Source organism: Pholis gunnellus, assembly GCF_910591455.1.
Source record: "Pholis gunnellus genome assembly, chromosome: 18".
Taxonomy (NCBI): domain Eukaryota; kingdom Metazoa; phylum Chordata; class Actinopteri; order Perciformes; family Pholidae; genus Pholis; species Pholis gunnellus.
In genome coordinates this window covers 19122174-19148211 of record NC_136545.1, presented here as the reverse complement: position 1 = coordinate 19148211, position 26038 = coordinate 19122174, and the positions used below count along the sequence as shown (strand labels likewise).

Genomic DNA, 26038 nt, shown 5'->3' with positions numbered 1-26038 from the left:
GGGTTTCTAAACGTCCGGCCTCGTATATACAGAGCGGAGACGTCTGGATGCTGGATTTAAAAGATCATGTAGCTACGTAACAGCATCGTCGTCCTTTCCTTAACATCTCTGTCAGAACAAATTCGAGGAACAGAATTGCACTGTGTCACCGGTTCAGCTGCGATACACACACACACACACACACACACACACATAGCTTTGTGACACTAACTGTAGACGTTTGCACTCAAACGAGAGGAAGAAACTAATCGGAGTATGAGCTCTGTGACTGTTGTACGGTGCACACATCCTGCAGAGGCCAAAGTAGCGAGTAGCCGTGTTGGACCTCACAGCGACCTGTTTGGATCCAGCTTGTAAAATAGAAAATAAAAAAAACTGCAGCTTCTAACACTAATCAGCTCCGGGTACTCGCATGGTTTTTGTTCGACCGATTTACTGTTTTCTCAAAATCCTGCAACTGCAATTTCACCTCGCGGTCATTCGGCTCTGTTTTGGGAGGAATCCAGTCCTGCACATGATGATCAGATTATTTGGATTCAAGAGAAATGAGACAAAAGGCCGAGAGGTCATGAGGTCTGCGTGATGCCTCTGCCCTCTGGTGGCTACGTGAGGCCGTTGCAGTGGTGGTGCATCTCACGGTGAATCTGTTGTCGTGTCCGTTATTGCCCCGCTGTGACTGGGAATAGAGATTATGATGATTCGGCTTTAATATTTGAGGATTGAACCAGTATTACCTCTGAGTTCACACATCTTTTAAAGCACTTTTATTCAATTTCAACATATGAAAGCTCAAGAGACCGTATTGGAAACACTATTGCTTGCAGCACATTGAAACCTTTGATATTTTAAAATGAAAATTGGTTTAGAAATCAAAATAGAGAATTGTAATTATTAAGTATTACCGGCTCTAGTCCCGAGATTACAGAACATTAACCAAAGGCACAGACTCTCTCTACTGGTGCCTTATCCTTTGGTCATCTTTACACAAACAGAAGTATTTGTGGTTGAAATAGTTCCTCCTCTAAAGAAAAGCCATACATGTTTTAGATATTTCAAATATATATAAATGACCTCGGATATGTTGCTTTATGGTCTGTGCTGCGGCTTTGAGTCGACGTGGAGAGTCAGTGTTAACAGTTCTGTCCCGACATTTGATCTTTTCTGTTTTAATTATGAGGATTTTTAAAGACAGAAACTGAATCAGGGGAAGTTGGATGAGATGTGAACTCCACTTTTGGTTTATCAGTTGTTGTTTCAGTTCACTTTAAAAGAGACTGAACTGGTCGCGTCCACGTTCAACGTATTCATAACGATATGAAGTCATTGATGACCAAGGTCTTAATCAACGCCTTAATCGTGTCATGTCAGTGTTTAGGTCTGCTATTGTTGCAATACACTGTAAAAAAAACTACCTAATGTACCTGCTGTTCTTGTAAATACTCACCAAATGTATCATTTTTTCTCTGCATTTTACATCATTTGCTTTGTTTGATTTCCAAAATTCAAATTCTTTTTTTTAAAGTGACTTGAAAATGTGGCTCCGCCCCTTAATGTGTCATCACTGCTCATGAGATATTTTTGCTCGTCGACAATGAAGATGTAATGATTTCAGATTCACACGCCTTTATTATTTCCTGTGAGCGTCGGTGGAGCGATGACATCACTCAGACGAGACGACAGCCACGCGGTCGAACTGCTTGTTGTGTAACGATGAGCCTTCATCACGGAGCGATTCCTACTTCCTCTCACTGTGTTGTTTTCTATCAGTTATAAAACAGAACAATAATTAGAGTGAATTATTTTTCAAAGAACAAAAAACAATCATCGGCCATGAGAACTGTAATGTGTGTTTTGAGGGATTTTACTGCCACATGAATAAAGTGTATAAATCTTTCCATGAGTGTGTTTGAAGAGTTCGCTCTTGATGTCTTATTTTAATGTTTGTCAAATACAGAAATGTATCGTGAGAGACGATCGAAGCGCTTGTTGCTGCCTGAACGGCAGCGACTAAGTTCAAGGAGTAGTTTGAGATTTGGGGATAAACACTTATTTTCTTTCTGATTTAAAGAATTCGATCAGAAGATCAGCAGCTCTGATGTCTGTCCGGTAAATATAAGACCAATTACAACTTTATGTATTCTTTGTTTAACCGGAGAGATGAAAACTACAAGTGCGGCCCGGGCTGCACCAAATGTCGTTTAACGACGTCATCACCCAAAAAAAACTAAATCATTAGTTTGAATAAAGTGATTCATTGTATTAAATGAGTTTGTCTTTTCTTTTTTTAATCAAATAAACTTTCTTTAATGAATATAACTTGTCTGTTTCCTCTCTTTGTGTGCAGAAAGCAGTAACCGTGTATGAAAGGCTCAACAAAACACAAGACTTTGAATGTCGGAGTTATTAACGCAGCTTTGAACTCTTCGGTTGCCTCCAGCTCTAAGTTGAGGTTTTACTGGAGGAATGTGCCGGACTCAAGATATTAATTAGTGCGTTTTAGATGTGACGGTAGCGTAGCCGTTTCCCCATGTTTCCAGTCTCTATGCTAAGCTAACCGGCAGCCTAGCTAACGCTTGCCTGGCAGCCAATAACATACCTGCTAAGCATTTGAGTCATAACAGGGAATGTCCTGTACGAGACGTCTGACTCCACACATTACATACAAATATGACAACAATTTGTTTTTATGTGAGGTATTTACAGATGTATTAATTTTCTTTATTTAAGTTAAATACTTTCGGTCATAAGGCAAACAACAACCATTACATCATTATTAAAAGCACACAAACAAACAATCATTACAGTAAACAAAACTGATCTGAGACCAACATCACGTTTAAAGGGTTAACGGTCAGAGTCCTCCATTCTCCTCCAGCTTGTGGAACAGCGCCAGGCTGCGGAGGTGCGACTGCCTCTCTCCGTTCTTCCACAGAATCAGCAGGTGGTCCGTCGAGCAGGTGACCAAACCGTTCTCCCTGAAGCTCACAAACATCTGACACAAGCGGCAGAAAAGACAAATGGACCGTCAAAGCGCCGTCGCGACAGCGTTTTGAAGCGGGAACACGAGATTAGACTTCATGAATCGTACCTGGACTGCCCCCGAGTGGCCAATCAGATCACCCGTCAGCTCCAGCGTCCGGATGTTTGGGACGTCCGTGACCTTCTTTGACGGAACACCGGCCTGTTTGTTTGACCGGCTGAAAGACCACATCCCAAAGAACCCTGATGTGATGGACGGAGAGCAAGTCTCAGATTCAGAAACGTGTATTTAAAAAAAGACATAAACAGTACAGATGATCTGGTGCTTAATGTGTTTGTTATGTTTCTGTATATTCAGGTGTAGCTCTGTTTTTGGTCTCCACCAGCTCCTGAGGGAGACGTCTGTCTCTTTAGCTGCTAATTCCTCCACTGAGTTCACCAGATAGTCTCTAACTGTGTCTGTCTGCTACTGAGCAGGTAAAGTACAGTTTAATCTTATTCTCTGAACACAACGTCCTGCTGCAGCCCAACACTTCCATAATGAGCAGTGAGAGGGAACCAAAACAGTGAAGTTGTGGGCTGAACAGCTGAACAATGAGTTGAAACCCAAACACAGTAGATCTACATTAAAATAAATCCGTAACGAAGCTTCCACAATACCACAATTATGGGAAACACACACAGTTTCCTGACCACAGGAGATGCAAGTCATTGATTCCTGGAGACACAACAAACAAACGATGGATAAATGATTAAGCCTCTCCAGCCGAGATCTGTTCAGAGTCACTCCAGCTCCACACCGACTGCAGAGAGCGAGAGCATCAAAGACAGCCTGACCCCACAGACACACACTCGGCTTCAGACCACTTAAGTAGAAAACACAGCCTCTCTGAGTGCCGGTGTGGTGCTCTCTCCTTTGATATACACAACACCACATCTGGACTGCATTACTGCACCCAAACATCAAGAGTTGAGTGCAGGCAATTTTCTGTCAGTCTTTGAACTTTCTGATTCATACTTATGTTTCTTAAGGTGGGAAATCCACCGGAGGAGATGGGACGATGGCCTACTTACCATCCCATCAGCAGTGTGACATGTTAGTGTGTGTGTGTGTGTGTGTGTGTGCGCGTCACCTGGAGAGGCTGGTTCACCGGGTAAAGGCAGGTCTTGGATCTCCCACATCCTCACACTGCCGTCCTCAGAGCACGACATCAGCTCGCTGAAACAGAGACGATGTGATTACGAGAGGACAGCTCTGCGTACAGGTGGGAGGGCACAAGAGACGCATTGAGGTCTGATCGTTCAGACCATATTCTGAGGTGTTCTGGTCCTCATGTGTCCACATTCTTAGACATAAGTGCATAATCTTGGCTGGCTTTTTCAAAGACATGTAAACATTTCTAAAAGCCGATATCTTATATATATATTACAAGTCTCTTGGACCATTTGGTAGAGTAGACCCAGTCTGTAATGTTTTGATTTCTTCAGTTGCATTACTTTTCCACTAGGTGGAGCTACAGCTCTGTAGCTCTGTATGTTGCCTTTTTTTTGTATTTTTAAACATTAGTGTTTTCAAAGGATTTCTCCCAAAAGATTTGACTAATGAATATGAATCAATTAGTAACTGCTTATTCTTCTTATTCATCACATATTCATCTAAAGAGAACGTTAACCATCTGTGAATCGTACTGCAGCCCTCAATTCCTGGAGTATTCTGTTAGGACAGGAACCGATACCTCACCTGTCAGATAACAGCATGGTGTGTAAGACATTAGAGTCATGGGCCACCTTCCTGTAGGCCACCACCGTCTTGGTCAGAATGCTGTACACGTACAGGCCGCTGCCCACAGCTGCAAGGATGTGCTGCAAAAAAACACAAACATTACGTTTTTGTTATGGATTCAAAATAACAAAAAACGAACAGTTTTGAATGACGCACGACAGCCGCTCATGCCGTGTTCCTCACCCTTCCGTTGGTGGTCAGATGCTGAATTGACATCTCGCTGGGTTTGGGAGCAGCCAGTCGTATTTCGGCCTGAGTGCAGGCTTGTGACTCCTCCCACAGGATGTGCTCGTAGCCCAGGATGTTCCAATCAATCGCATCCCATAAGATCAACTCGCCCGCATGGGAGCCGCTGGCGAAGAGCCCGTCTGAGGAAGACGTGGAACACAAGTCATGTGAACCAAAGGGTGCGACGTGCAGTTTCTCAATATATTTAAAAACCGAATGCAGTTTTGCTCTTTGATTTTCATCGATGAGTCAGAGTTTCCTGACGGACTGACCGTTGACGTTGATAAGAGCTCGAATCCTGTCCTGGTGGTCGGACAGACGGCGGACCTCAGCCACCGACATGGAGGAATCAGTGGAGACCGTCAGCCTGTAGATCACTGCAGAAGAAATACGGGTCAACGTTCTTTAAAGGCGCTCTGTGGAATCATTGTTATCACACACCGGTGGCCATTAAGTGAACTGCAGTTAGCCTCCTGTTGTAGGCGCTAGCGGGCATGATGGGTACCGCCCAAAACAGTGACATGACATTACAATCATATATCATACATAAAAAATACTCCCATCGATAATGTTGCTATGTTTTATTTGGACCTTTGGCGCCAGGATACTAACTAGCTTGTCTTTTGCAAATGACTTTATTAGCTAACGTCAGATCTATGCCGCGTAGCTATTTCACAGCTAGCTGGCTAAACGTAGCTTAGCTTAGGTTGCAGTTAGCTAGTTGGGCGCCCCTGCCGCTCTTGGCTAGTAGAAAGAAATGAGTAATTACCCACATTTACTTTGTACCGTTGGCTGAAATCAACGTTTGTCACAATAAATAAGTTCTTATCATGAATCGTGTTAGCTCGTGAAGTAACATACGCACTCAGATAGCCTTTTGCTAGTGATAACGTAGCGAGCATTATTTAAAAAAACAATAATTAAAAAAACCTTAAGGAGCATCTTCTATGCAGACAAAAGAAACTTGATCAGGACAATACGAAGAGATTAATATGTAAATTGCTACATATTATACCTTTAAAGCCACGTCGTTCTCATCTTATTGCACATATTGAGCATCAATCCCGGCTCTTACCTATCTCTTTATCCACAGCAGCTGCTATGCAGTTCTTGGGCAGCTCTATCAAAGCAGTTATTCCTGCAAAATGCCCCAAAACAGAGTGACAACATTAATCAGTTTGTGTGCAGACTGGGGGTGAGATTAGTTGGTGCAACAATCGGCACGCGAGAGGTTTATTGTGACAGTTTGTTTCTCCTCACCGGTGTCGCTGTGGTTCTGTGTTTGACACTGCAGCTGAAAGTCTTTGTTCCACACACACAGCTCTTCACCGCCGGAGACCCACACACACAGCCGCTCCAGCACCAGCAAACACTGAGGGAGTATAACACACACACACACACACAAACACACACACACACTCAATATCAGCGAGGAAAATGGACCAAATACAATTAGCCTTAGGATGCTGTAATTAACCTTAATGTGAGATCAAGAGGAGGCAATTACCATTTTTATCTTAAATCATAACTGGCAGAACAACCTTTGTGTCAAACATTTTAATTAGTATATTATACATCATGCCAATACAAACTTGTGAAGGACCAAGCCGCACTGGATATGTTCTATATATGCACGGTCCATTCCTGCAGATATAACCTTCAAAACTACTTTAAATATCTGATCTTTTTCCATTTTAAAAAGACGAAAAATATTTGCTTGCATGATGCATTTCAGACATGTTCTTGTCGGGGAACGTTACGTAATACAGAAATTGCACAAAGCAGAAGAGTCGACAAAAGCAAAACAGTTTCTCAACAAACGCAACAATCACCTTCACAGAAGACTGAAGCTCTGAAATGGTCTGAACCCGGTTGCCTGTATCAGGGTCCCACAGCTGACGAGTCAGGTTAAGGAAACTCAACACAACAATAACACGTGAATGATTTCAGTGTGTGTTTAAACGTCTCTGGGTCTGAGGATACACTGAGGCTTCGGTCTGACGAGGCTGTGATGAGCGAGGTGTGCGACGAGGCTCCATTGTTACAGGTGAAGGTGGTGATGGCTGTTATTTGCTGGGAGTGGCCCCTCAGCTCCTGCAGCCTCTCCCCGGTCTAACAGTCAGAAAGAGAAGAAAGAAAAAAACAGCAATCAGCACCGCTGTGTTGTGTACAATTTCACAATGCGCTGTGATAATCAACTTGCAGCATATTACCTCAACATTCCACACCAACACAAGGCCGTCATCGCCTGCTGAGGCACATCTGGAAGACATAAGATGAGTTGTTTCTCGCGAGTGAGACTCATACGTGACAGAAATACTTCAGTGCACTTGGCAGGCCTCGTGTTACACGCAGTCAAACACACAGAGTTATTCTCCGTCTGTGTGAGGAATCATTTCCCGTAAGTCCATCTCCTCCAGAGGAATCTTAACAAAACATCTGTCCTGGGGCTTTCCACTCTCACTTGCCCTCTGACCCTCCACCATCCACACCACCCGCTCCCCAAATCAACAGACAGGATGACCGGATAAATAAAAAGAGAGAGAGAGAGATGAAACGAGAAGAGAGGAACTGGGGAGGATACATTTTCGGACTTCAAAAGCAATCTGGAGAGAATTTTCTGCCCTTTGCCCCCGACTGTGGACCTGTGTGCGGAGAGGACGAGACCCAGAGGACGGGGTTATTACTGGAGGAGACCAGGCGTGAAGCAACCCCCACCTCCTGACTCTCACACACACTCACACACACACACACACACATTTAGTTCTGTTATAAATCCCAATCTGACCACTTATGCAGAACCACTCTACCATGCCAGTGTGCAGCATGCTTCCACAAAGCAGCGCAGGGAAGAGAGCAGGTGCAAAACCTTTATACGTGTGCGTGCATGTGTGCATGGACAGCATTAAAAGGCTCTGCTTGTACTGTACTGTGCTGTGCACACACAATCACATAGTGGTGATGATTGGGCTCTTGTCATGCTCTGTAAGTTTTCTGTAGGTGAGGATCTCCTGTCAATCACAGAGGGATAGAGGCCAGCCAAGGGTAGAGAGGAGAAGAGTTAGAAAGAGGGGGGGGGGGGGGTCGAGGTCTGCTTACCTGAAGTCATCAATCTGCACCAGAAATCGAACAATGTCAAAATGTCCTTTCAGCACCTGCAGCTCAGTGAACCAGTTTTTGGGCTGTTCCTCTCCGATGCACAACACGGAGCTTTTCTGCAGACATAAGAGGGAAAGTAGTGAGACAAACAAGCTGAGGTGCAGAGGTTGACAGCGGACTCTGAGAGAGCCGGCTGTGGTGGAAAGTACATTTACTCAAGTATTGTGCTGCTACAATTTCAAGGGACTTGTTCTTTATTTAAGTATTTCCATTTTCTGCTATTTTATACTCGTACTCCACTAGACTTCAGAGGGAATTACTGTACTTCACTTATATGAAAGCATAAAACAATACAAGCTTATTAAATGCATACGTGCTTCAGATGTCTGTGAGGTTTTAACAGTTTCACCGACGAGTAATTTCCCCTCTAAACTTCTCAAATGATGTTTTTGGAGGACCAGAGGTATATTATCCAATATTTCACACAAAGAAAAGTCTGAGGAATTATAAGCAATTTGTGTAGCACAACTCTCTTTTGTATTACGATATTAATCATCTCACGACTCAGATTTAGCTTGTATATAAAGTTGTTAAAATTGTCTCAACCTCCCAAAAAAATTACTAAAAACAATGAAAATGAATAACTAAGTTCACTAAATCAGCGGACAATAATCATGACATTTAAAAAACGTTATGACAAAAAGAAAGAGACATAATCGAGAACGCATTAGACAGAATTAATGTGACGATTCCATTTAAAAATGTTCAGAATAAAACGAGCTCTTGATAACATGCTTTGGCATCACAGACCAGAGTACTTGTGTTGTTGTACTTTTACAAAAAGGAAGATGGAGACGATCAACCGGCCTGATATTACGAGAATTTACTCTAGAAATACATTCGAAGAAGTTGCTGAAAGATAAAAGGAGGTAAATATATTCATGCATAAACATATTAATCTGATAATTCATATGAAAGAAAATCATGTTGACATTTCACTTGAAAAAGTATTTATACCATAATTTATAATTACAATTAAAAGTCCTGCATTCCAAATCGTCATTAAAAAGCATTAAGTACAATCTGTAAAAGTGCTCACTATGCAACAATGTTACCAGCATGTTACATTGTAGCGAGCTGCAGTAAAGTTTTTTAAATGTTATAATAATAATGTTTTATTCACTTTATAACAATATCTAGTGTTTAATCTGCTGACTTACTACAGAGCACATACATGTAGAGGCGTAAATAGTAAAGTAGTGTAGCAGGGTTGAATAATAAAGTAACATTTAATTGAAATACTCGAGTAAAGTAACGTTACTCGAGTAAATGTACTTCGTTACTTTCCAACACCTGTCGCCAATCTTATAAACCCTTCCTTGTAGTGACACGTGAAGCTTTTTGAGACATGCCCAACCAATACTACAACACGTAGAAGATTAGATGAACCGTAAGAATAATATAATATAAACAAGACACGTGATCAAACGGCTAGCATACATTAGCTTTGGGTAACGTTAGCGGCCGTTACATCTTACCTCCACTGAGCCCTGAGCTTCTCGACCACCTAGAATCCACCGAAGCATCGTTTATTATCGGTTCACGTGAGACGGTATAAGAGATGTGAAGCCTCGTCGTTATGTTGAGCGGATAATGTCCCCAAAATGTAACGTTAGTGCAGCAGTACGTGAGCTAGCTTCATGTTTATGCTATCACCACCACAACAACTCACTCATGTGACCCACACTACGGAAGCTTTGGTTGGACGAAATTCATTCAGGCCGATTACAATTTGGACTGCTGTACCAAAACATTTTATTTATAGATATTTATTTATTCTGTTTAGATAACACTCCAGACTTGCTTTAACACATATTAAAAAAAAAAATAGAATACAATATATTTTTTTAAATACTTTGTTTTGAATGATATTATTTTTTCCGCAAAAAAAGTCAAATAACCTCATCAGTAAATCAATAAAAAAAAACAATCAATAAAAAGTTAAAAATAAACAAATAAAAAGTTGTATCAGTATAATTAAGCAAACTCAAATCTTCAATAAAAAATAAAATACAAAGTTAAAGTCTTCTTTTAAAAAATCTTTAACACAGACCTGGGAACGAATAATTATAATTAATAATTTGAAAAGACAAAAAAAGATAAACTGAAATGGCATTTCGTATCAGTGGTTATAAGTGAATTCAGTCAGTGCACTGTCCATCTCAATCATACTACAAGATACAACTTGAGGGAATGAAGACGCGTCTTGGAATTTAGCCTTACATTACAACACACCCAAAAGTCCATTCTCTGTCTCCAGTGCACGGAAGGATTCAAGTTTCTACATCATGTTTGTGTAAATTGCATATTGATTGAAGCCTAATTGGCTTCCAAACTAGTTATAAAAATCCTGCTAATACATTCACAGATCTAAGGAGAGCACAGATAAACTCTTTAGTGGATGAGCGTGAAACAGTCTTCTAGTGTAAAACGTTCATCATTCTGCACAGAGAAACTCAAACATGGAAGAGAAGTAACAAGAACATGTCTGGGTGTCATTCTCCTTTAAACAACTAGATGGCAGTGTGTAACAATCCCATGAGAGCAGAGCAAGGTTCAAGCCTCCTTTAGACAGAAAGAAACAGGTATTTTTTGCTAAATGGCTCTCTTTTCATTTATCTAAATGATAAGTCTAATTCCTGAAAGACTAAATGAAATCATTTGATTCTCTTGTATGATTTCAAAACACTCTCTTCCTGCAGTTGTTCTTACTTCCCCTTTTTTCCTCTCCTCCATCCCGTTACTTCTGCATTAATGTTGACCTGCTCTCCCTCCATATCCTCCTCCTCCTCCTCCTCTCGGTGTTTCCCCTGTTAACACACACACACACACACAGTCACACACATCACCCCTAGCTGTGTCTACTCCTGCTCCCACGATTGAGACGACGCGCAGTGTAGGGCCTGTGACCTTCATGGTGGCTCAGATCTGCGGCTGGCACTGATTTCTGATTTAGTGTCGATCCGCCGCGCTTGTCAGGGGCTGCGAGGTGCTTTCCATGCGGTAATAGAAAAGCTCAAGGGCAGCTAGAGAAAGGAGGAGGGGATTGGTTGAGGTGGAGTGAATGGGTTTTTTTTAGATTTGGGGATGGCGTGATGCTCTGTTTGTTTAACTGTCTGTCAGACATCTGAATGAAGAGGTCAACTATGTAGACTCCAGAGATGTGAATCAGTATATAATTAATGCAAAAGATGAGAAAGAATGTGATCCAGGCTGTACTTATAGGCACAATGATGCTTTCAGCTAAATGTTAATGTCGGCATGATAACATGCTCATACAAAAGATGGCTAACATGCTGATTTTAAGCTTGTTTACCATGTTCAACATCTTAGTTTAGCGTATTACCGTCCCAATGTTTACTACTTAGCACTAAACACAAAGTAACGATGAATATCATTAGTTTTGCAGGTAATTATGCACCAGTCCATCCAATAGATGTTGAGATATTTCACAGAATAAGTGAAGAATATGACCTGTTGGTGGCGCTAGAGGAAAAGTCAGGAGAATCACTAAAGTCATGGGGATTCATCCTCTTGGGGACAGTGAATGTTTGTACCAAATTTTATTGTAATCCATCCAACTGTTGTTGAAGAATTCAGGACCAAACTGAACAACTGACCCACTAAAAGGCCAACATGGCCACGAGCACGGCTTTAACAAATGAAATGAGGTGGGAAAAGTCAAATGTAACCACATTATAGGGTGAAGATGAGAGAAAAGATAAACAGCAGGTGAGCACAGACAGGGAAGCATTCAGGAGTTCACCGGGAACAAATGGGAGGAAAAAGTAAGTGGATCTTGAGTGCAGCGGCTCGGCCCGGTGCAGACGAGGTGTCAAATATGACCAATGGCAGGAATCAGCTAAGAGGTGAAGTCATGATGCGATGGCCACCAAAACACTCCAGGCACTAAAGAGTCAGAGCAAAGCAAAAAAAATGTCTGCCTGCTCCCTCTTCCCTCCTGATATCCCCGTTCTCCACACTGTAAGGAAAACAAATGGTTATCATGATGGAAAAGGAATTAAGCTGTAATTTAACAACGGGCCAACAACATTATTCGATAACGGGCTTCCCTCCCTCCCTCGCTGTTCGGAGGGGTCGTGTAGAAGAGAGTCTGATACTTGACCAACACACTTCACTGTCCCTCTTCATCAGGCTTTCACTGTGTCCTGCTTTACCTGGCGAGGCCTCATGGCTCACGGGAGACCTGCACTCAGACCTCAACACGCAGGGAAGCATCAGAAGTCCGCAGCTTAATAATTCATGTTTCTTTTTTGCACCAATATTTCCCTATTTTCCTATCCTAAGCTTATTAATTCCACAAACAAATCTTCAGAATCAAGTCACACATACAAGGTTTCTTTCTCAGGTCTAACAATAAATTCTAAAGCATCTGGGCACTGTAGTGTTTAGCAAAAGTCACTCAAACTGGAGTAAATAGAGCATTTGTTGGGGACTATTTTCTGACGCGGATTAATACACATTTGGTGTATTAGTGAGTATTTACAGCAGAAGGACATTGTATGTATGAAGGTATGTTTTGACAACACAGATCATCTATGCGTCCCATTTACAATGCTACCGTACTACTTAGTATGCCAGAGAAAGATTCAGTACGTCCCAATACATGTACGTCAAAATGCAGTATGCCAAGAAGCACCAGGATGTACTGAATTCGGTCGCAGCATGCTTTGCTGACCTGCAATCATTTGTGCAGTAGATAGATCAGCTAAAAGGCAAAGTTCAAGATGCAGTGTTTTGAGAAAGTAGTGCGTACAAATTGTATGCATACTGCAGTTACAGTACGTAGCCTACCTACAGAAAAAGATTTGGAACGCATGGAAACATTCTGGGGAAAAGTGGACATGCTTTTTCGGATTGTTTGGTTGTCGAAATGTAGTGAAAATCATTTGTACGCGGGGCCCATACTTCCTGATCCTGAATGTTGGAAAGACGTTGTTCTGACACGCCTTTTGTTTCGAGCATACCCAGACCTAGATGTCCCTCTCCGGAGCCGGTGTTTGGTTTGTCCTTTCTGGGCTACTGTAGAAACATGGCGGCCAGCTCCATGAAGAGCACCTGCTCCAATATGTCGATATAAACGACTCATTCTGAGCTCACGAAAACATACAGATTCTTATTTTGAACACTAAAGAAAACATAATTAATAACATTATATTTCATTTCTGCCAATAGATCCCCCAAAATGTTTCACACGGTACCATTAAAGGGCCAGTTACCCCGAATAACCCCCCCAAAAAAAAGAAATCTCACTTTATTTGCAAGTTTTGAAACATCTGAGATATTGATTTTTTTTTTCTTTTCTTTTTTTTTGTTTGTTGTAAAGAAATGACATTTAAAAAATCAATAGAAAAATCTTTTTTCTACACTCAATGCCCCAGCTGTTTTTTTAGATAATCCACAGAACAGTTTTCATGATGACTGTTAGAAAGTAGTTCCAGTAAAAACAATGTTTTTTTTAACTGACCCTTTAAACCTGCATGGTGCCATAAGACCTAATTAAAACAAAGTGCATGTGGATCTGATTGGAATATATATGACACATAATCCAGAGGGTGATGGTCTGAAGATGACCAGAGAAGAAGCCTGAGCGTATTCAAGCTTGTCACTTTGATTTGTCACATGAGTATGACTGTAATTGCTGTGTTTCAGTCATCATAGGTTAATTATCAGCCTTGACCTATTACACACACACACATGCAGACACGCGCTTTAGACGTGGGGATGGAAGGATCGCTTTAGTACAACCCTAAAAAATAAGTTAGGAGGCCCACAAGCTCAGTAATGTAAAGCTGCCACTTCTCTTTTTACTCTGTATCATCCTTCCTCGCTGTCTAACTGATCATCGCTGTCTGTCTCTCACCCCTTCCTCCCATCCCTGCCTCCCTCCCTCCCTCATCTGGTGACCCGCTAATGTTCTGTTCATTTTCTCTTATGAATAGATAATGGGCAAAAATCAAATCTCTTCATTTGCATGTAATACAATTAAGACCTTTTCAAACGATGACAAATGGAGGGAGCAGCGAGATGTCAGTCAGCCTCGTCAGTGGGGGAGCGGAGACGGCGTCGGCGAGCCTACACTCCATTTTAACGAAAATTAATAAAAAAACCTTCAAATGGAATTTTCTCGCCGCCATCTGGCATAACAATCACCAAGACACTCCTGGAGTCTGCCTGTCAAATGAAATTAAAGTTCTCATGAATTTGGATTCACAACGTGGATGTGAAGCCGCAAACACAGAAAAAAACCCTCAAAGAAATAGATATTTTTCTACACATCGATAATAAGACTCGGAGATCAATTTCTGTATTTCCTCATTGGATGATTTAAATACAGACATTAGCAAACAGGTCATGTTAGTGTTAGATTGTCCATTTGAAAGCTAACTGTTTTTTTGTACTTTTTGTATCCCTGTATCTCCAAACCGCCCTGAAGAGATCCCTTTATGCTAAGCTAAGCTAACCGGCAGCTCGCTCTAGCTTCATATTCAACGCAGGTGAGAGCGGTGTTGATCTTCTCATCAAGCTCACGGTTAAAAAGCGAATACAGCATTTCCCTAAAAATTTCCAAGTTTCGAGTTATTTATTATCACATGCACAACAACTACCGAGAAGCAGTTGTTAATAATGGATCTCAAGCTCCCTCCAACAATGTGCAATAAACAAGTATAAAAAGAAAATCATGCTAACACAAAACTTGATATGACTCATGTTGGCTGAAGCCTCCCGTTAGCTGTTTTGAGACTGAATATAAATCAATACTTCAACATTTTGGGGATATGTGATTATTTGCTTTCTTAGATGAGAAGACTGATACCACCATCAATGTTTGAACGCTTGTTACGAAGCTAAAGCAAGCAGCCGGTTAGCTTAGCTTAGCATAAGGACTGGAAAAGCCTTGCTCCGTCTAAAAGTGACAGAATTAACACATCTAAAGCTCATAATTAACACATTATATCTATTTTTACTCTGTATGTTGTTCTGTCAAGACGGTAAATAAGCATATTTCATTTTGTTTAGACAAAAACACGTGGACCCTTTAATTATTTTGATTTATAATAAAGTAGCTTGATGCTTATTCATGAATATAAATTCACATGATTTTATTCAGACTATTTTACAGAAATATATATAAATGTGAACAAAATAACCATATGTACACACACACACACACACACATCGTCTCTCTCACACACACACACACACACACAGGAAAATTAATGAGCTCTCATTCATAATCCCGGATAGAGAGAGCCATATTCACCCTTGGATGGTTTATTGACTGATTTCATTTATTTGTGTGGAATAAATAGGAGGTAAACATTGGCTCGCTCTCACATTTTTTCTGCGACACAGTCGCTGCACAGCATTCTGGGAGAAATGATCCCACCAGCAGCAGGGTCACTGATTGGCTACCTCGTCAGTGTGTGACAAATTACCCAATAAGAAATAGGTTACCCATTTCCACAAACTAATTAACCTGTGTGATAGTGAAACAAATTATTACATTTATGTAATATTATTTCACATCTGTCGCTATGACTGCAAAAAATCTTTATCCGTGTGCCTCCCAGTCGCCTCGATCTCTTTTCCTTTGTGATTATAATCCCGACATCATGGAAGCTCTGCACTTTTACTGAACAGTACATGAAGAGGGATTTATTTTTAAAGGACTGAACAATGTTTCAGCACTTTAAATAAAAATCTAAAATGAGTCAGAAGCTGATTGTTTTTTGTCAATAACAGAAGGTTAACAAGCACCTAGAGAAGTTATTTCTGGGGATCAAGACCCCTTCAGGGTCACAAGATTTATTCATTGTTTTTTTTGTACGGTTATTTTTATTTAATTTCATGCTTTTCCCCCGTTGCTTATGATCTAATTCCAACAAAAATATATATAGTTTTATGAATTGTGTTTGTAATTCATGGCTCTCTGATCTTTGCTTGTTATTGTGAAACACAGTCTTAAACACATGTATCAACATAGAGCCAGTGGCAAAAAGGTTGGAAACAATTTAAAGCACAATGAGGTGTGTAAACAAACCACTTCTTTAAAACATTGTTAATTGGTTAAAGGTTCAGTGTGTCGCATAGCAAAAATGTAATTTATTATTAATAATTATGTTTTCGGTTGTGTATAATCACGTGAAAATAAGAATCGTTGTGTGTTCGTGAGCTTAGAATGAGCCGTTTATATCTGCATACACAGCAGGTTCTCTTCATGGAGCCGGCCGCCATGTTGCTACGGTAGCCCCGAACGGACAAACCAAGCACTGGCTCTAAAGAGGGACATTCGCGTTTTCACGTCGGCCACCTTAGTTCTCCGACACGCTGATTACACGGGAGAAGTTTCAGTTGGTTGCAATCTGTAACCTCTCCACTAGATGTCGCCCAAATCCTAAACACTGCAAATTTAGCAAAACAATATGCCTTAAAGGTGACACACATTAAACTATTAAACATCCTTGTAATCATGCTGGACAGTTGTTGTTTTTCAAATCAATGCAGCTGAACCAGATATATCTACTATATTCCACACATTCTTCTCCCTCATCAAAAACCTGTCGCCTACTTTACCCACGATGCACCTCGACAGCCAAGAGTTCTGTCTGAGGTTCTGGTGGGTTATGCTAGCAGCGGCTAATGTAGCCCGGAGCCTCTGGCCTGCAGAGATGAGCAGCGAATTACGGAGGTCTCACTTCTTTCTAAGTCAACTACACAAGATTTTTTTTATTTTTATCAATTTCTAACTTGTAGTGTTCAGACCCAATCAACGCTGACTCAAGTGACAAAACAATGGAGCCAAAGTTAAAAGCTAATATATAAGCTGTAGAAGTGTCATCAAGAGCTTTGTCAAACATGGCGTTAAGTATTTAAAGCTCCTGAAGTTATCTCCTTTCAGGCTTTTCTATGAAGCAGGTTTGTGATTAATATTTTGTGTTTTCAGCTAAAAGATAATAAAATGAAGAATAGCACCTTTGGGTCCTCTGCTAATTTATCCAGTTGGTCCTCACTACGATTGAGTTTGACACCTCTGATTCCTGCCTAAATAATTCATTGGGAATTGAGCCTTTTGTGTATGAGCTGCTCCTCGATGACCTATATTTGATTTTTTTTAATCACACTCCACTTAGAAAAGAAATGCATGATTGGATGTTGATCAGTTTATTTGTGCTGTATAGATCAGATCAGATGCGATTCTTTAAAAAGGTTTGATTTCACAAAACTGCTTTCAGGAGCAAACACATGACAACCAGAGCCAGAGGAGGAAGACGACTTTTTAATTAAAGTACTAGTAGTACTGTGTAAAAGTACTGCATTGCAAGTGAAAGTAATGCATTAAAATGATAATTGCAAAGTGCAGAAGTATTATCAGCAAAATGGACTTAATGTATCAAAAGCTCTCATAATGCAAATTTCAAAGTGGTATTTCATATATTATAATATTAGATTATCATTTTAGACATCAACATGTAAGCAGCATTTCAAAGCTGTAGAGGATTGATGTGACTAATTAAGTGGTTTAATCTTTAACAATGCATCTTTTATTATAAACTGCTCATATGTTTTTAAATGTAAAATAGAACTTTGCCAAGTAGAAGCTGTCAGATAAAATGTGTCCAGGAGTAAAAACGTACAGTATTTCCTTCAGAAGTAGTGAATTATTAAGTAGCATCCAAATTGTTACTTAACCACAACTGTAGATGGTTTCTGATTAAAGCTAGTCGCTCATGAACACAATCATTTTACTGCTCAAATGTCCCTTTATTAGTTTAATTTAGTTTATTTTGAGCTCTTTAAACGTATTTCCACCATCATGGCTCTGACTGATGATGAGATCACTCATCACATGATGTCACAGAATTAAACCGACATGATAAAGTGTTGCTTCAGGAATTCTGTGCACGTTAAAAGTTGAATAATCCATTTTAAAAACCGTTTGGATTTCTTTAGAAAAGTAAAAAAACAGCACAAGTGGACCTTTTTCCTTTTTGGAGTTACATGTTTTTTACAGGACTTCAAAAAAAGGAGGTTTGATTCATGATGTGACATAATTGAAAATGATTTTTATTTGATCATTTACATTTAATTGATATAAACATGTCCATGAAACAAAATGGTTCAAACATTTAAGAAAGTCATAATTTCATAATAAGCACAGACACTTTTTTTGGAAACAGAAGTTATCACAAACTGACCAAATGGGAACAAGAGTGCTTCCGCTACACAAAACATCCTATATAACAGATTATAGTGAAGTCAGCTTCCATGTCTTAATTTATAGTATTTCCCTTGTTTTGTATTATTTTTTTTTTGCCTTGGACAGCACATGCAGTCAAGTCCTCTTCCATGATGTCCTGATTCCAGGTGAATCTTTCTCGTTCCTTTAAACCTCCAGGTGTCTGCAGGTCCACTGTGCATCCCCCTTTAGAGGCGCGTGCTGTGCAGCACGTGGGGGAAAAAAGGCATCATAACCGAGTTTTTGTATTTCAAAGTATCCCCAGAATTTGTCTTCAAAGAAAATCAGTCACCAAGCAAAGTTCACTGAAAGCCCCGAGGGGCCGCATGAGCCACATAAATAAATAAATACAGAACAAATAAGTTAATTTAAATAGATAAATAAATAGGTGCCTTAGGCTACATGCGAAATAATAAATTATAGCTTAAAACAGAACGAGTCCAACAGGCCGGGGGAGCCGCTGCAGTGTTCCCTCTTGTTTGTGATTTGGGGAGGAAATAAAATGCCAGATGTGCTGTGCGTTTTCTTATTTGATCAAGTATCCTGGTTGTATTTCTCCCGGTGCGCCGTTTGGATGGATTGGATGAAGAATAACTGAACGCAGAAGATCTCTGTGCGAGTGAAAGAAAAAAGCTCTCCGCGCGTGGCCCCTTCGTCACTAGGTGAAACTCATGGATACTGTGTGCTCCAGCGCTTTGCGGCGCAGCGACGCGATGCTTGTCCCTCTCCAGACCTCACTCTCCGGGGAGCTACACAGCTGTGGCGAGTGGGTCATGTTGGTCGGGCCCGACAGGGACGCCATTCCGGGGAAAGTGGGCTGGTAGAGGTGCGACTGGAGCCCGGAGCCGTTCGACATGTTGGCCAGACCCATGGAGTTGTGCGGTTGCCCGGAACCGAGGCTGCACTGAGACAGGGACTGCGCCATGACCTGCTGGCGGCCCAGAGACGGCGGTAGCTGCAGCTGAGACACGCCGGGCATCCCCGCCGTGGCCCAGCGGGTGTCGTTGGCGTGGAAGGAGCAGAGGCTGTCGCCCATGGCCGCAGCCGCCGCCGCCGCGGACGGGAACTGAGACAGGCTGTGGTGCGGCAGCAGGGTCCCCGGAGACCGGAAGACGTTGGTGGTCTTCTTGCGCTTCTTCCACTTGGCGCGTCGGTTCTGAAACCAGACCTGCAGCGGGACAGAGACGATGATGAGTTATAGGAGCAGCGGACGTGATGGTGCATCTGCAGGTCATGTTGTCAGAGCCGACTGCACATAAAAAAGGTTGTGACATCGGCCTGTGATCATCACGATGATGTGAACCAGCAGCGATAAATCTGATTTATGTTGTTCTTTTCAGGATCTTATGAACTCGTGACAACGTGCCACTCATTTACATTGTTATCATTTATATATAAAAGTCTCCAATTAATACAAATAAAGGAATAACACGTGGGTGAAATATATTTGGATTCATCTCCCCATCTCGAGTCCTAGTTAACTCTGGAGGTTTCAGACTTCAGTGGCAACAGTAGGGAACTATTTTTTAAATCATTTTTTGCCTCAATGAATCGGCATTTCCATTTATAGTTTTATGTGTAATTATTTCGATTTTTCATAGATGTAGAAAGTATTTTTGGTATTATTTTGGTACATAATCTAACATTTTTAAAAACATTACTTGACCCTATATTACAGCTCTATTTGGAGCCACTGAACACCACGCGCTCACATGATAAAGATACTGTTATTGCTGTGACAAACACACTTTTTTCGTGGGGGTCCTTGAGCTCTCTCTACGTTTGGTTGTAAGCGCGCGCGCGGGGCGTCTATATATGATTAATGTGAAGATTTGCTTGAGAAAGTGGAGACGCAGTAATAAGAACGGGACAATCTCACCCCCACCTCCTCTCTCCACGTAGCCAGCCGTGAAATCCGGCCTGAAATGCATTACACTTCAAGAGAAAGAAAACCCAATTTCTCATTCCGTTTAAAAGACAGAGTGCTCCCTCAGCGCGTGCAGCATTAAGACGTAGAAGATCCTGGACCTGCTTCTTATTCTCATCACAGCAGACGAGCGTCATTTCACTAATTCTTATTATATGGAAATATAAACCGAATCGACCCATGCAATAATAATAATAATAATGATTATTAGGCTTTTATTTCACATGTGAGCAGCTTCGAGTGCTGTAGTTAATAAGGCGGTGACTCCATGAGCCCTAATGTGGTGGATGTTTTATCTGCAGACTATAGAAGTCACGGAGGGCATCACCGAGGAACCCGCACAGTGACACAGTAGATTCAGGTCCGTTTAAAAGGTTCATATCAGTGCAGAGTGAGTTTTATCTGAAGGCGATTTAAACGAGTGTAATTAAGATGTAATCATCATTTCCCTGTCGGTTCATTTTACATGAGACAGACGCAGAATGTGTATAAAGGGCCAATTCTGAACCAGGCAGAATAAAGTCATCAGGAATAAAAACACCTTTCTGTAAAACGAGCTGCTGCAGTAAAATATAATATAATATAATGAGCATACGTTTTTTATTATTATTCTTTTTTTAAAGAATAAAATCTGGTGAAGTGAGAGGACGACAGGATGTGTTGTAACTAAACTTACTTATACTAATAACTGCTCGCTATGTGCATGGTGGGTGTGTGTGTGTGTGTGTGTGTGTGTGTGTGTGTGTGTGTGTGTGTGTGTGTTAATCCGCAGGTTTGAATCTCAAGTCCAGACACGGTCACTGCCCTTGGGCAAGGCACTCAACCCGCACAACACACACACACACACACACACATGCACACACACACACACACACCGATACACTTTATTTCCTATTGGTTGTTGACTCACTTATAAAAGTTCAACGTAATAACAAACAAAATAACATAACAATTCTGCTGTTATAGTTTTGTTTTGTTATGCTTTTTTCCATAAAATAAAGTAAAAATAAGTAAAATTCTGGGATGTAACGAAAATGTGTGTTTTGTATTTTAATAGTTTTGTTTTATGTTGTAAGCTAGATTATTATTTCAGTGTAACCGGAAGCTATGAAGACGATGAATAAACTTGAAGTTGTTTATTTGTGCTGAAATAACTTTAAGACATCCGATGTTATTTTAGTCTTCTTACAATTTAAATTATTTTTAGAATCTCCAGTAATTAAACCCTAACACCGACGGCTGAAATCAGAACATTTAATTCTATATCAAGGAAAATGAATGGTATTTTTTTAAAGCAAATTTACTTTGATTATTTATGAGAAATTAATCATTTTATATGGTTTTAAATGTGCAGAGTAATTTAAATGCTCAATAAGACAACACAATAGGATACAAATAAAGAATTAAAAGGCTGCTTTTATGCAGGATTACATTTCTATATTTATTACAATAAATCAGGTTTTTATTTAGTCTTAATTTTCGAGTTTTTAAATTGTTATTTTTTTTTTATTCATACGCGGATTTATTCGGACCTCAGCTGTGGCTCGTGTATTTGATGCTGCTTTAGATTATGATATCTTTGTCCCTGTGATTTCCTCTCATCCACCGCTGATTAAACAGCATCCAGCCCTCCGTACCTGCACTCTGGACTCCGTGAGACCGACCCTCAGCGCCAGCTCCTCCCGCATGAAGATGTCTGGGTAGTGCGTTTTGGCGAAGCTCCTCTCCAGCTCGTTGAGCTGCGCCGGCGTGAAGCGGGTCCGGTGCCGCTTCTGTTTCTGACTCTGGCTCTGGCTCTGCTGCCCTCCTCCAGACTGGTTGTTGTTGTTGTTGTTCTGCTTCTCCTGCTCTTTGCTGTTGACCTGCACCGCGTTGGATCCTCCGCCGCCGCCACCGCCGCCGCTGCTGATATCATCGCCCGGGAGCATCGTGGTCCCTTCCACGCCGTCCTGGCCCTGGCCGAGCTCCCCTCCGGAGTGTCCGGGGTCAGGGCCCCCTCCGCCGAGCCGGCACTTCAGAGCCTCCCTGTGGCCCAGGAGCTCCGCCGCGGCATCCTTCATCCCTGCACGAGATAAAACCACAGCGCGTGAGATCTTTGAACAGTGAACACTTTTTGCTGGGAGGGAAAAAGGGACACATGGTTAAGCAAATACTTCTCATGCAAAACGTTATTTTTGCTGCAGTAGGAAAAAGATGCACATCATGCATTTAAAACACAGATATAGAAATATTAAAAACACAATCAACGCGTGCAGCTCTTAGAGAGACAACTACAGCATGCACATTACAATCTGCTCCTTAAATACTCTTAATTCAATTCGATCACACCGATATCTTAGGAAATTGTTAAATCAAATTACGCGGTAATATAATAATAATAATTACTTTTCCAATGAATTAAGCGAGTTTAGCTCACTTCGGTCGCATTAAGAGGAAATAAGAAGCAAATTGACAACATTCAGAGCTTGATTTAGGATTAGAAGTGCCTCCAGCTTACAGTAGAGTTGAAGACCGGAGTTTGGTGATGATAACTCACCGAGGCGAGCATCCAGGAGGTCGGCATGAGATAGCATTGCGCACCGCTCCAGGGCGAAGTGCTATTCCCAACAAAAAAAATATCTCTATGACTTTAACCTATTTAAGAAATATATATAGACTAAATGAAAGCAAATTCGGTTTGTGGTTAAAAGGGAGGTTCGTTGCATTATAATGTAGTTTAGAGAAATGGGGAGGCGCTTAACAACGGAATGAACCCATGAGCTTCTCCAAACGAGGACCAATCAGAGCTGAAGCCTGAGGTATGTCAGCTTTAGCCCGAGACCCCCAGCACCCCCCCCCCCCCCCCCCCTCCATCCTCCTCCTCCTCCTCCTCCATCCTCTCACATCCACAAGTTCATTCCTCCTCATTCCTGTAATTGGCTTTGATTTCTCCTCCAAATTACATCCAATAAAATAACCTGATTTAATATCTGTGTGAGAGCTTTCGACCCGTTCAAGAAATGTTGAATCACCACAATATTTGTTTAATTGTGCATGCTGCTCTGCTCTGTGTTGTTTTGGATAGTACACGAATATCTGGGAGTTTATTCATATATGAGGAGGAAGCACATAGCTGCATTAACAGATGCAACACCTTGAATACAAACTTCTATAATGTGAAGCTTCTTCGTCTCTTTTTAGTCCATGATGCTATTGTCGACCTCTTTAAAGACACTAAATGCCTCTTGGAGACCAAGTGAAGCTCCTCTAATATGATTTCCCAGTCAGCCAAATAACAAACTTTGTATAATTCTAACCAGGCTCTCATTTTCAAGGCCATTAGGCTTTTATGTAATTAGCGCCGGATCTATACGCCTTTATTCCACATATCGGATCAGTATAAATTAGCGGTGATTTACTAGTATTTAGGCCCAACTGTCAAGAAGGGAGGGACTTGGTACAAATGATGTGTGAGCGAATTAATTCGAAGGGAAAGTGGAGGGAGTTCAACATGAAAGGGACACAGTTAAAACACCAGCATTTGCAACACGAGGAGGAGGCCTTTAAATCTAAATGATTTATTCTCAATGAGACCAGAAACAGAAGTAAGGAGCTCCCTTTATCTCTGAATAAACCGCCATTAGACTCAATTAGCACAAACACACACACCAGTCTGCCTTAATATTTCAGGACTAAACTAAATCGGACACGCTTCAGACAGATGTCGGGACGTTTGTGTGAGAGAGCAGGTTTTTTTTAATTTATTATGTGCTGGAAAAAAAAGAAGTGGCACAAAGGAGGCGTCCGAGCGTGAACCCGCTTCTTCTTCTTCTTCATCCATCCAGGCTTCTAACGCCTCTCCGCTCGTCTTTTATTTGTCTGCAATCTGGTGGCACGAGGGGACAGATCGGGAGGGACGGATGGAGAGCGAGCCGTGTGCGGGGAAGTCTCCTCTCGGACGCACCGGAGTGTCTTTGCGCAAATTGTCTGCGTCTATTCTTCCGAGGAGGAGAAGAAGATGTGGAGATATTTATTGTACTCTCTCTATTTTTTTTTTTTTTAGAAGCTGGAATTTAAGGTAGATTTAAGGCTGGAATTAAGCGTCGTTATTTAAAAATATTCTATATTTTTTAGGACATATTAACGTATTTATTTTACATCATTATAAAGAAATTGTCTTATGTTATTCGTGTTAATAATTAGGAGCAAAATGTAGCGTTTATTCTGGCGGCAGCAGCTTTTGTGGGCGCGTTGAAAGCCTATAAATGTTCGTTTAAAGTCATCACATTGCGGGATGATGGACTGCGCGCTTCACTTTACGACTCTCCGACAGCTCAGCGCTTTTATGGCTGCACAAACAGAAGTGAATGAGTCCTCTCGTGGCAGCAGGTCATATTTAACCCCAAAACAGCGAGACAGAGAGGGAGAGGGGGACGAGATATTTGTACTGGGTCAAAAAAAAAGGAATAATAAATATGATCTTGTCTGGTTTTGTTCAATATTTCGTTTATTATTTACAACCTGAGGAAAAAGCTGCACTCAATTATTTTGAATAAGAGTTTTTCCCTCAAAAGAAACACGTTTTTTTGCTTGCTGCTGCCTGTAAAATAATGTATTTTGTTTTGTATGGATTGAATCTTGCAGTATTTCATGCTTTATTTGGAAAACGTGAATAATAAAACAATTTATTCAATTCATTACAGACTTAAACACAAGTTTGTATTGTTATTTTTGTAATATGACCCAATTTGGAAGTTAGATGCAATGCATTTAGTTCAACTAATTCAAAGGCATCATTTCACCTAATAGTGTCAATAGATTGTGTTTGTGTGTGTGTGTGTGTGTGTGTGTGTGTGTGTGTGTGTGTGTGTGTGTGTGTGTGTTGAAGGTCCTGGTTTTGCTGACTTGATAAGGCCGTAATTAGAGTAAACAAGGAGCACAGCGCAGTTCGCTACATCTCTCCACTAACGCGCTGACATCCATCTCATCCATGACATAAATAAAAATAGACAAACAAATTCGCCCCCTGCAAGTTAATGCGGTGCATCTGTGCGGAAAGTAGACGCTTTCACGCGCTGTGGAGATGAGGAGTGACTTTTAATAAAGAAAAAACAACAACATATGAGTGTGATACTGTAATGTGAATGGTGCATCAAGGTTGAAGCCTCTGATGCAGTTTGTTTTACCTCCAGATCCATGTGTGTGAATGTTGCAGATGGACGCAGTTCGGTACCAGTCGGGGCTCGAACCTCTGAACTCTTGGTTTACATGTACAGCCTCTCCACACCACGAGGCCTTAGTGATTTCTGTTCTCTCTCCTTTCCTCCCCTCTGATCTGCCTTTGCAGTCTGTATTCACTCAATTAGAGATTTCTGAGGAGAAAAACAATCGATCTTCCATCTGCACGAGCCCCAGTTTAACAAATGAGATTCTTGTTTCATGCAGCCGGTGTGGTGACAGTCATGGAGGGATTATATGGAGGAGCAGCCTAATAACTTACCGTGTTGAAGAGGGAAAGGGAGCAGCTGATGCTGCAGCCGCAGCGGGGGCTGCTCCCGCAACCAGAAAATATAAAGTTTGACATGGACCAACTTTAGCGGCAGAGAAGAAGGACGATGTGCGGAAAAAACGCATCTGGAGACGGCAACGCACCGCTTCCACGTCATAAATAAGGACTCGTGTAGGCAATATCCCCTAAAGTTAAAGCCTATTTTTTAATATC

At 41.2% G+C, this 26038-nt stretch overlaps 2 protein-coding genes across 3 annotated transcripts; both read right to left on the bottom strand.

Annotated features, from left to right (window-relative positions):
* Nucleotides 1-2698: 2698 nt before the first annotated feature.
* Nucleotides 2699-9810, bottom strand: wdr41 (WD repeat domain 41). The gene is made up of 13 exons (XM_079179512.1): nt 9628-9810; nt 8090-8205; nt 7204-7252; nt 6974-7102; nt 6823-6885; nt 6251-6362; nt 6066-6128; nt 5263-5367; nt 4946-5130; nt 4721-4842; nt 4113-4198; nt 3089-3222; nt 2699-2992 (listed from the first exon to the last, which is right to left on the bottom strand). Exons 1-13 carry the CDS (start codon nt 9673-9675, stop codon nt 2852-2854), a joined length of 1353 nt encoding a protein of 450 aa, XP_079035638.1. The 5' UTR covers nt 9676-9810; the 3' UTR covers nt 2699-2851.
* Nucleotides 9811-19068: 9258 nt separating this feature from the next.
* Nucleotides 19069-22910, bottom strand: otpa (orthopedia homeobox a; the record flags this gene model as incomplete). Of its 2 annotated transcripts, none has more annotated exons than XM_079179082.1 (3): nt 19069-19578; nt 21975-22399; nt 22835-22910. In XM_079179082.1, the coding sequence occupies 3 exons, from the start codon at nt 22908-22910 to the stop codon at nt 19069-19071; spliced, it is 1011 nt and encodes a 336-aa protein (XP_079035208.1). The 2 variants fall into 2 exon arrangements, with proteins under 2 accessions (XP_079035208.1, XP_079035209.1); XM_079179083.1 differs by having other exon boundaries at nt 22874-22910.
* Nucleotides 22911-26038: the final 3128 nt, after the last annotated feature.